The sequence below is a fragment of the Uloborus diversus genome, unplaced genomic scaffold, assembly GCF_026930045.1.
Source record: "Uloborus diversus isolate 005 unplaced genomic scaffold, Udiv.v.3.1 scaffold_153, whole genome shotgun sequence".
NCBI lineage: Eukaryota > Metazoa > Arthropoda > Arachnida > Araneae > Uloboridae > Uloborus > Uloborus diversus.
Genome location: NW_026558243.1, coordinates 245102 through 258079, shown reverse-complemented (window position 1 = coordinate 258079; position 12978 = coordinate 245102). Strand labels below are relative to the sequence as shown.

The 12978-nt window shown below is 31.0% G+C and overlaps 1 protein-coding gene across 1 annotated transcript in view; it reads right to left on the bottom strand.

Annotated features, from left to right (window-relative positions):
• Nucleotides 1-2776: 2776 nt before the first annotated feature.
• LOC129233059 (fructose-2,6-bisphosphatase TIGAR-like) overlaps nucleotides 2777-12978 on the bottom strand; it is a 68711-nt gene continuing 58509 nt past the window's right edge. Inside the window, exon 6 of the mRNA XM_054867140.1 lies at nucleotides 2777-3884. Within this exon, the coding sequence (XP_054723115.1) occupies nucleotides 2958-3884 (927 nt within the window). The 3' untranslated portion in view covers nucleotides 2777-2957. The remainder of the gene's footprint in view (nucleotides 3885-12978) is intronic.

Here is a 12978-nt window from a genome sequence, read left to right as displayed (position 1 = left end):
TCTCATTTTCTGCAATTACTAGGATGCTTTTGGAAAGTCCCAACTCAATAGTAAATGCAAGAAATTTTATAAACACCTGGCAGGGAACAGCAGTATGAGGAAATTCTCCTCAGTACTTTGCCTTCAAATGGCAGAAATCTCGAAATCTTTCTGAGACACAGGAAATGCATATAAAGTAACACCCGAGCTGAGAAAAGAAAATAGAGCAAGCAATGCAAAACAAAAATAATTGAAAAAATACCAAGTATAATTGAACTACTTTTTAAAAAGTTAAAACTGAGTCATGTTAATACATTTTGTAAAGAATGTTCTGCTTTTAAAAAATTGTAGTTCAGAAAGTGTTGAATCCACACACACATGCAACCTCTTAAATATTACTGTTCTTTTACCCATATAAAATTAGCATAAAACATTCCTGTACAATGCTCTCAAAGTTCTAAAAATTTATCGTCATTTGGGAAGCCTTATTTTTAACATAAGATTAGTTGTAACACAATCTTAAAATAAATTTCACCAGCTACAAATCAGTGAATACTTGATATCTCCTAAGAACTATAAATAAATAACAAAATTAAATATTTAAGCTAGAAAAAATTTAGCTCAGTTTTCAAAAAGCCGGAAACACCTCACAAGTGCAATGTGAGCAACAGTCTCAAAAAGTGCGTAACCTAACAGAAGGTTAAGTATGACATACTTTACGTTCCCGCCATACTATTAAAAGGGGCATTCTTTGTACCATAAAAAATGTTATTACTACTCAAGTGTCATTTCTTTATCGCAATGAAATTTTATTAAAGTTATGAGCTGTCACAATTGCACAATGAATACCACAATTTTTTTTCAACAAGTACTTCATCAAAAAATGGAAAGCATCATTAAAGCTCAATGATATCAAAAAAAAAAAAAAGTGCTGCAAATGTTTTTCAAAATAAGTTCTCGAATTCTTTCTACAAAGTAACCTATTTTATAAAAATATATAATTCATTTATCAATGAATGATTAATGCACAAAAAGATAAAAGTACTTAAAATGTTTGAAACAGATGAAGGACTGTTTGGCAACTGGAAACTCATAATGGCATAGCAGGGAAAAGATGATACAAGCACATACTATTTATCTATGATTTTTTTCAGAGTTCAAAGGCACATTTTAGTAATCAAATGAGATGTACTTGCATTTTTCATGCTTGACATACTTGCATAGAGATTGAGTAATATGTGAACACATATTTCATGTTTATAATGCAAGGCATAACTAAGAAAAAATAATTTTGATGTAGCTGTAAAGCAATCAAAGCACACACTCCTTTGGAAGCAATAATATTAGCAATAAAAAAAGTCAAGTAAAAAAACAATCATATCCTAATTTTTTTTCACCTCTTTAATCTGGGACAATGGAGAATTAATATTGCAAATCAAACAATTAGTTAGATTTTAATTTTTGATAATATTTCAGCAGACCAATTATGCTGCAGACAGTAATATAAAATTAATAGCATCAGTGTAAATTACACAATAGAAATCAAGCGTACAAGGGTGATTGTGCTTAAGTTTAAGAAACAAGTGGAAAGTTGCCACAGTAAAATCTTAACATTGTTACACTGTAACTGATTTTCTTTCCATTTCCTAGAACTTAAAAAAAAAAAAAAATGTCCTAATACCACTATCTAATTACCTAATCTACATTTCTACAAAGAAATATAGATAAAACCATGTATATTTTCTTGAAGAAAAATGAAAATTCTAAAAATTCCAGTGTCCCCTGAAGCACAACCACCCCAATTCTTATGCTTAAAACTACCATTTTCACAGCTTACAGCAAAATATAGCATAAAATAACGGCATCTACTTACAAGTTTGTAGCTTAGTGAAATCTACAAGAAACCATTAGAAACAAAGTAATTTCACAAGAAAACATAACAGTGGCCATAAACTATTTTGTTTAGTAGTGGATTAGGAATTGATTCACCAAGAAGCTTGTACAAAAAATGATGTGAATCACTAGAGGAATTTTTTTTTTTTTTTTTTGGCAAAAGTTCTTTCTTTGCGATAGCACAAGTCTTGTTTAAGCACATCATAAGCCATTTTATCAAAATCCCTAAACAGTTTTAAAAATTTGAGTGCTGGGGAAATAACATTGCATATAAAATCATCACAGACTAACAGAATGATAAGCTGCATTTTTCCATCATTCATTCATAAGTACACATAACCTTAATGCACATTCACAATTATATGAATTCATTTTTACAGCACCATCAATTAAAACTATTGAAACATTTTAATGTAACACCTATAATTTCAAAACTATACAGAATATAAAAATAGTTACATTAAAAATCTTAGGCAAATATCTAAAAATATTACACTGAAATCTAAGAGCAGATATAAAGTAGTTGAGTATAACAGAAAAAGAGAACAGGAAAGGAAAAAACCTCATTTAACAATAAGGCAACTAATATTTTACAATTTCTTTCACTACTCATTATGAAATGTATTGTCCTTTCAACATATGGCCACTGGAATTATATTTCTGAAAAATTGATGGTTAAAAGACAAAAAGAACAGTTACACTAATATCATATTGTTACTTTTTCAGCATTAGAAACTGAAATAATAAAAAAAAAAAATCATTAAAAGCATTAGCATGAAGCACACTTCAAATATGAAAGAAAAAGCCAAAGTAACAAGGCTTTCGGTGAGACCACATTAATTTGTACTTTGACAATTGTAGACAATAAATACTAGATTTTATGTGCAATATGAAAAGCTTAAAATATGTGAATGTGCATTAAGTTAAAACTATCATTATGATATTTACAATAAAAAACACACAAAGATTAACATCTTTTTACCAAGTAAGTAACAGTATAAATCTATCAACCTACAACACACCCAATTTTGCAGTCAACTGCATATTTTTGATTACATCCAAGTACTTATTCACAAATGAGGTAATTAAAGTGCAACCTCATTAGGGTTGAGTACATTAGTATTGAGTGTGTTGACAGAATATGATGGTATTAAATGCTGCTTATCATGAATTTGGAGACATATAATTTTTGGATGGCGATCATGCTCTTCCAAAGACACAGTAAATTTCGATAATCCTGCATTTGGGCTGATGCGAAGAGCTTGCTTTTTACCACCAGGCACTGAACACTCCAAATCTTCAACAAAATGGCGAAACAATTCACGAAGCCAACCACCATGACTCACTACAAGAATATTGGCCACAAGGGTAGGACCACTATCTACATCATCACATGAACTACAGACAGATAATCGCCGTTCATGTTGAACATCGCCATCTTGCGAAGAATTAGAAAAGGCAGAAGAAACAATGAAATTCTGATCAACTAAAGGGGACAAAGACACATTAGGGCATTCAATATTAGGCAAGTCACTTGTGCTTGAAATTATTTGTGAACGAATGGTATCATCACTAAACATGATTGAAAATTGTCTATCATCATGATCATATTTTCTACGACAGCAGTAATTGCTTTGGGCCAAATTTTCTTCTTTCTTGACTTTTAGCATAACCTCCTTTTGCTGAGAAATATCGCTTCCATTTTCAATGAAGATATTTTCACTCTTATCAGAACTTTCATGCTCAGGATTTGTACTAAAACTTAAATCTTCCTTTTTTTGTGATTCTGTCACATAAATTTTGCTATTAATTTTGGTTTGGCACTCTACATTTTGAACCATTTCTACTTCACTGCCTTCCCATTTTCTTTTCTGACCCATTGATTTTCCATTTTCTACTGCCCCTTTCATATTAACTCCATTAACAGCAGATTCTTTTACTGCTTCATATTTACTTTTCTCTTTAACCATTTCACATAAATCATGGAAAAAAGAAACTGCTCTTTCATAAACCTAAAATATAAGAACATAAATAAAATAAAAAACATAATGAAGGCATATGCAGTGCTTCAATGACCTCAGTTTGCAGAAGATTTTGGAGCACATAAAATATTATTTTGTAATAGTCTTGGATTAGAAGACATTCACTTTATTTAGGTGTAATTCTATGCAATAATGAACCAATTGGCTGTGGCAATTGAGTCACAGATTTTAATGAAAAGTATTATTAAAGTAAATCATGGACGGCTCAGGTAAAGTATAAAATTAAAAAAAAAAAATGTTGCTCAGTTAATTTAAATATATATATATATATATATATATATATATATATATATATATATATACACACACACACAACACACACACAGTAAGTGCAGCTTAATGTAATCACTTTGAGACAAATACAAAAATGATAACAGCAACCCAAAAGAATCCACAAGATAAAATGACGATTTTTTTTTTCAATTGAGAAACATTTATTTTACCACTGCAAAATAGAATTATAATGAGTCAACTAAACACAAATGTAAACTATAAATTACTAAATTAGCAGAATGGAAATATCAGAATAACTCCTGATGAAAAAAAAGGAAAAAAAATATTTTTTTTTCAATATTGTTTGAAATGTTTTTGTCCCAGCAAATTGTTTATCAAACCTTCATACTAGTGTTGTTTAAAAAAATCATCAGTAGTGCCTGTATTGCACCAAAAAAAAAGAAAAGAAAAATTAATTTGAATTTTGACATCTTGAATTCAAATTATGTTTTTCGCAATCACGAGTGTGTGTATGTAGGCGTGTGTGTTTGTGTGTGGTGTGTTTGTGTGTAGGGGGTAAGTGTATGTGTGTGTAAGCATGTGTGTGTCTGTGTGCTGGCATAAGTGTGTGGGTAGTTGTGTGTATGAATGTGTGTGTGGGGGGGGAGGTTGTGTATGTGTAGGTGTCTGTATGTATATGAGTGTGTATGTGTTTGTGTATGTGTGCGTATAGGTGTATGTGTGTGTATGCGCGTGTGTGTAGGACATGGATGCAACCTGGGGACGGCTTTCGCTATAGGAGCAGCATCGTGAGGACCCGGTCGATGGTGATGGTGTGGAGGGTGGCGGTGGGAAAATAAAATGATAGCACGCCAAAAACAGTCAAATAAAAGCAATAAGCAATCGTGATTGCTCAAAAAAAATTCTTAGACACGTAGCACACCTCTCATTTCTGTTACAGTTGGAGGATTTTTTATGTAATCAGCATCACTTTCATCTTCATCTTATGCAGCTTCATTGTTTTCTTTTACAATAGAATAAGATGCAACTTAGCATACTTCATCATCACATATAGTTGTAGCCACTTTGATGTTTTCATCTCTGGATATCCATTCAGCCAAGTTATGAGTGATGTATTGCCTGATTCTGGCTGTGCTGCTTCGTCAAATGAGCTAGTTGCACCTTTTTAAGTTTTTGGTTCCATATTATAGAGCAGAAAAAAACATGAAAAACCATAAATATTTTTCAATTATACAAGCTCTGTGAGAAAAGTTATTTATGTTTAAATTTGACTCAAAAAATTGAGCAAGAAAACATGAGGAATTAATATGGCCGCTGCTGTGATGACACTATGCAATATGGCAAGTTTGCTTATAGTAGAAGACCAATGCAGTTTGCATTTTATCTTTGTGGTTTTACTTCTCTCTATTGATCAAACTTTATTACATTTAAATTATCATAGCAGGGACTAAAAATAGTAGTTATAAATATCTACTTGTCACTTCTTGCAAAAATAATGCCCCTGGAAAGATTTATTTTAGTGTTCCAAAGCATACTACCAGGGGTTGGAGTGGTGATCTCAAAATTATCAGGACATAATTGATAAAATTTTAGGACATTTTTAGGACAACAAATACAGCACAACCTCGATATCTTGGGATGAGGGGGGGGGAGAGTTGAGATATCGCACTTTCGAGTTAGCAAGGTTAAAAAAAAATTACACTAGTAACTCTCACAATTACACACATGTACGCTATATGCATTTATATATGCACTATGGGACCACTTTGATTTACGATCAATAAAGTAGTCTTCAATATTTTACTAGATTTGAAATTTTATACATTGTCGAAAGTGCACAGGATGAGATTTTGAAATGAACAATAATTTCAACTTGGTTTTTTCACCTAAAAATTTAAAAATTCTAGTTTTATCTTCAACCAGTAGCTCTTAACATTCAAAACGTTTTCAGCAGCCCTTTTTGTAGGAGTTAAAAAAGCAGAATAATGAAAATGAGGAAAACATTTTCCATTTTCGCTTGAAAACCGACAGACGAAAAATCGAACCCCTTTCCTCAAAGTAGACAACATGTTTGACAAAAATGCATTAAGATTCTAAACTCTGGGGAAAACACAGCACCCCCCTCATACCAACACTCCCCTATTATCTTGCTCCAATCCCCTATTCACAAAATTTTGAAGAAAAGGGAAGAAAAACGTCAAGCAATTGTCCCTGCAACTGGTTTTACTAGAAAAATTGCCAAAGAAAAACAACAATTGAAACTTGCTTCTGTGCAAAATTTTTGAAATATCAAGGGTTTCGAAAAATAAATTTCGAGAAAACTATGGAAAACACACAGGGGTTTTTTTATAGAAAATGCAGGGGAAATTTCTTTTTCGAGACATCAAGGGTTTCGAGATAAGGAGGTTTGAGATATCAAGGTTTGACTGTATCAAATTTTTTTAAAACTTAAATGCAATTTATAAGCTTGATTTTCATAGCGGAAGATAAAACGTTTCAAATTCAATCTTGAAAAGAGCAATAGAATGCATTCAATCTTTTATTCTTTAGGACAGTGACCAGTATGAAGTAAAAATATACATTACATACCAGTAGGATAAATGTATGTCCAACTGCTTCTTTACTTGCCTTGTTGTTGTTGAAAAAATATGCTTAATAAGGAGGGAGTAAAAGTAGGGAACAAGTCCAAAATTTATTACGTACTTTACTTTCATCAGATAATTTGATACATTTTGATCAAATATGCCTGTAAATTACAGATAAATCATTTAAAGATGCAAATGAATAATTGTTTTATACCACAACTAAAGCTAAGAAAACCTCCGCTTACGAAATTTTATCTTGGAGTGAATTTGGAACAAAAGCTTTGAATTGCTTCATCATATCCAATTTGTTTTCAGTAGAAGACAAAGATCATGGAATTTAAAATATAGCTTGATTTTTCAAGCTACTTGTTAATGTCTTATGTCTATCGGATTCAGCATGAGACAATACCAGTGAAAATCCTTGATTATCAGTATTGGAAAGATAATGTACAAACAGAACAAAATGCTTTAAATTCATCCTTTTCTGCACAGCATCATGTGCTGATTTCGCATCTATTTCTGTCTGCTTTTTCCAACCACAAGGAAGAGAATTTTGTATTCTGTGGCATTTTAATAAAATAAATTACCAGTTACATTTTTAAAGCAAAAAGCTAGTGACTTAATTTAAAAATTATAAGTGTAAGAAATAATCTAACTTCACTGAACAGAAACACAAAGCAAACTGACTCTTCGTACTGGAAGAACAAACTAATGCTCAGACTACAACACAAGCACTATAGAAATAAATATTACTTCCCACCTGGAGACAACCCATTTAAATTTTGCTCTAAATACATTTTTTGAACCAAGTGTTTATGTTTGGGTTCTTATTTTGTATCTTTTTTGCAGAGGAGAACTTTGTAACTCTTGAAGCAAGAGTTACAAAGTATAGATAAAAGTTTTATATTGAGCATATGTTTTGGTTAACTGCATCCCTCCCCATCTCAAAAAAAGAAAGAAAAAAGCAGCAGCAGCATAGGTTTTTCTTTCTTTTTTAGAAAAAAATTCTCAGGATCTACGAAGTTTATTTTGTCCTAAAATACAGGCATTTTCATCATGAAAAGTTTCAATTTTAGGTTGAATTTCATTTTGCTACGCAAATAGGGAATAAAATATGAAAATTTTAGGATTTCTAGGACAACTCCTACCCTTGATACTACAAAACACAAAGCATTGATGAATGCAATAAGAAGGGATGAGAAAAAGAACAATAAACTATCAAACAAAGCTCTCATTGGTGTTGTGAGGATCACTTTTCAGCAAGTATACATGTTCATCCTGATTTTCATGTTAAATATGAAGAAATAGTTCTTGTTTTTGTTTTCTTTTGTGGTGTGAAAATAAGAGGAAAAATTTTTAGCAGTAAAAATATCAAATTTGGACTAATTTTTTATGTTATTTAATAGGACAGTTATTAATTTCTAGATTTATAGCAAAGGTAAAGCAATGGTGAATGCACTTAAACATTTAATTGACTTTTATCACTCAATTTAGCAAATTATACAGTTCACTTTTAAAAACCATAGACGTCAATTCATCTGTTTTTATACCTTGTACACTGGCAGCCAAAATTATAAGGATAAAAGAAAACTCATCAAATCTTGGCAGCATTTGGTCAAAGTTATACAAATTTAACAAATGGAAATTAATGGTAAAAGGAACGTTTTTTATTACTTCTATTGGAAATATATAAGAATTTTGTGTTCATAGAATAAAATTATAATTTAGACACCCCTGTTATATGGACAAAATTATAAGAACTATTACATTAATTTGTGTGTTCTATAAAGCAAAATTTGGCTTGTTTTTTGTACTGCACACACACTATATAACAATATTAATGTTTAGTAAGCAATTGGGGACATCACATTCTATTTTTTCAGTCATGTCGCTAGCTACTAAACTTAACGTTAAGTAGCAACAAATAGAGTTTTCTCAAAACTACCGGCAAATAAGAACCACAAAGACAAACAGGTAGGAAACCTGCTGTTTCTGTATGTGTGAAACACATAATAAGACCAGCTTCCTAAAAAAATTAAACATCAAAAGATATTAGAAGGGAATTCAAGTTACAATGCCTTTCTCGAACTTTCACCATGTTTTACAAAAAGAGAAAAAGTTTCATATGAAACTAATGTCATGACCTAATCTTTAAAAAGGTCAGAACAGACTAAGGGTTGAGTGTGCTAAAAATACATTGTTATAGGTAAAATGTGGGATAATGTGATCTTTTCTGATGAGAAAAGTTATTAGAATGGACTCGACTGTTTTTGCTACTTTTGGTATGATCTCTATAAAGGGAAAAAAAATTATCATAGCGTACATTTGGATGCAGCTCAGTAATGGTTTAAGGAACATTCACAAGTGGTATTTGACATGATAGACCAGGATCCCTCGCCCTTTTTCATTACTCATTACTAACAAGCTAATTTTCCGTTAGTAGCTTCTTTTTGTCGAGACGCCCAACATTAGCCAGTATAAAAATTTTGTAAGCGGTAGCTAACGGGGTAATAAGGACATAGTTATAAATATTCAATAACAGCCAAATCAACAAACTGTTTTTTTTAAATATAATTCTCATAATAATTATCTAAATTAGCCGGGGGAAAAATTGTCCAACAAAACGCACGATTTAATCAAAGATGTCCCACTTTTGCAACATGTACTATTTACGAAGTCATGAAATATAATTATTAACCAGCTGAATTTTTTTTTTGGTCAGTTAATATTTATACAATTTAAGACACACATTGTCCTACAAATTATGTGGTATGCTTTTCTGGTCCGACACTCCAAAGTTGTAGTACAAATCCCAAATATAAAAATAATTACTATCAAGTTGAATTTTTGTGAGTAGTTTCATTTCAATGAAATGCCCAACAGTTTCCTTTGCAAAAATGCTCAATTGTGGTAACTAAGAGGAGCAGGTAAATAATATGTTGATTTGATGATAATAAAAAATGTATTAGTAACTGGGGTTTTTTTTTTTTAATTCTCAAAATAATTATTGATATTAGCCGAAAAAATATTTGTCCTACAAAATTCAAGATTTTATCTACGAGGTCCCCCGTTTCTAACATGTATCAATAATGAGGTCATGAAATATAATTACTAACCAGCTGAATTTTATTTGATCAGTTTAATATTTATACGATTTAACACCCACATTGTCCTACAAATTGTGTGGTATGTTTTGCCGATCCTCCAATGTAATTTGAAATTCATACAACTGAAAATAGATTCATTCACTACATTTTACAATCAAAGTTCAGGTATATTGGTACACATGCGCACATAATTGTTAACTGTGTATCAGGTATTTTACGCTGGAGCCGACCATAACCGTGCTAAGTTATTTTATGTTGACCACGTGTTTATCGCGCTGAAATAATTTCAATTACTTTGTGAATTGCTACAAAATAATGGAGTGTTTTTTATGCAATATATTGTGCGACAACCCTTGCTTTCGAGAGAAATGCGAAAAAAATAAAGACATTTTCGCAAGATATTTTTGCTTTCTTGTCGAAATTTTCTATCAGCTCGAAAGAATCAATCACAAATATTGTAATGTTGTACTACCAGAAAATTGGAATGACGACACAATCGGGTATCATTCCTTTTGCTATAAAGAATTTAGAGTGAAATCAAAATATTTATATTATGAAAGGTAACTCGATTGACTATTTTTTAATTTTATTTTTAAAATATATGAAAAATAATTTATTAAGTAGAAATTTTCACACAATTATGTAAAAAAAAATGGAGTATTTCCATGATAAAATTATTGTTTTTTTTTTTAAACAATCACTTTAGTAAGTACATTATACTTTACATATTTTTCTAAAAAAATGGAGCATAATGCATATAGTACAGTAAAATTAGGCCAAAAAGAAAGGCCAAACCCAAATATCCAAAGAAAAATGTTGAAACCTGTTGCAAATTACTTCTTACCCTTCCCAGCAAAAAGGGGTAAAAAATCCCATCACTTTGCTTGTCGGGTTTTGGGGGAAAGGGGGGGGGGGGGCGAAATAATCTTTTTCTTTTAAAATAAAAATAATTTCTATTACTTATAAAGTTGATTTATTTCAATAAATATATTTTCACTTTACGTTCTGTTTCACATAGGAAAACGAAAATAACAATTATTGTAGGACTAGTGATATATACCTGTTTTCTTGTAGGACATTGTTTTATTTGGGTACAAAACACACTAATTTATCACTTGATATTAGTGTCCTACGGTTACTAAAAAAAAAGGGTCCTGTGGTATTGACAACTTTGGAATGTGGGACCAGAAAAGCATACCACGCAATTTGTAGGACAATGTGTGTTAAATTATATAAATATTAACTGACCAAAAAAAATTCAGCTGTTAGTAATAATATTTCATGTCTTCGTAAATAGTACATATTGCAAAAATAGGACATCTTTGATCAAATCGTGCATTTGGACAATTTTTTTTTTCTGCTAATTTAGATAGTTATTATGAGAAACAATCAGTTAGTTATAAATATTTGATAACCGCCAAATCAACAAACTATGTCCTTATTACCCCTGTTAGCTACCACTTACAAAATTTTTGTACTGGCTAACATAGGGAGTCTCAACAAAATGAAGCTACTAACGGAAAATTAGCTTGTTAGTAATGAATAACGAAAAAGGGCAAGGGATCCCGGTCTATGAGTAATCACTTGAAAACGCTTGGCTGGAATTGTGGAGCTGCTGAATTTCGCAATTTTGTGGAGCAACTCCACAAAATGCGGAGTAGTTGGCAACCCTGGAACATTGATGAGAAATAGATTTTTTTAAAGTTAAAATTTAATGTCATACGGGCAAACCAAAATTTTGACCCTAAGACAGACAATTTTTCGTATCAGTTTCATAATAACAAAGTAAAAAATATGATATTAACTCTAAAACCCTTTTAGAGTTAATATCATATGTTTTTTAACAGTGTATGGAAAAAAATTAAATTCAATACTTTAAAGTTTGTTTTACATCAAAACAGAGTAGCATTCAGTTCAAGTTTAGTACCATGTAATATGGAATTCGTGTTATAACAGTCCAAATATTCGGTTTGTCTGCCGAATATGCAGCATATCGAATACTAATCGAATATTTGGTGCATCTCTATGCAGAACACTTCCTGTTGTTTCATTCCTACAAAAAGAGTGCATCGCTATTGCAAACCATAAAATGATACACAGAAAGTTAGTCTTGTCTTGGTTTGCCCTCGTATTTCTGTAGATTGAGGAACAAAAAAGGAGGAAAAATTGAAAGTTTATAAAAAAGCGATAACAATAAATGAAGGCTGATTACAATATCAGACTTTTTTAAACAAGTAGTAATATACAACTGTGTCAGACTTTGTGATTCTGATAGAATCATAACATTAACCATAATCACACTAAGCAGCGCCTACTGCATATATAAGTTAAAAAATAGATCACATTATATTCTCTAGAAAAATCTTGATAAGAATAGTTCAAAGAAAAATTTGATTGGAGCTTTTAATAATTTGAGGCATCGACAAATATCGAAAACTTGCCAATACACTTCAGATTTCAAATTATGTAACTTACTATAGATTATCCCAAAGTTCTAAAATCTTTGTATAATATGAAGTCAAAAAACAAAGCTGATTTTGAATTAACAAACAATTTTAGCTACTTAATTAAAAACACAAAGAATTTTAATGCTATAATTAATCTAAAAAATAAAGATTTCTTTGTGAAATGTGATTACAATAGGCAAATTAATTTAGGACAAAGAGTACAGACAAATGTACTAATCCTATCACTACAAACAATTTGTGCAAATAGAGACTGCTCCTTCTTTACCTGTAGGGTTGTTTATCTTACGTAGCCTAAATTGCCTATAAGAAAAATTCAAGCAATGTCAAATAAATAACCCAAGAGGCAGCAAAGCAATCTCTATTAGTGAATCATACTGCAAATTGAGGTACAATACTTTTGCATAGAGAAAAAAAAGCACAGATAATCCACAACAGCATATAATCTGCACAGCATTAATTTTACATTTCTAATGGATAACCTATAAATAATGTGCAAGAACTTATGGTAATTTCATTAGCTCTTTAATCTTGTCAAAGACGATGCCACATTCCCGGGTTCTATCTCTGGGAAAGCGATAGATGTAAGTTTTAAAAGAATCTAGTAGGAAAGTCATATCTAAGCTAGACTCCTACTGTGTACGTTTATAAACTTTGCTGATCAACTTTTAAC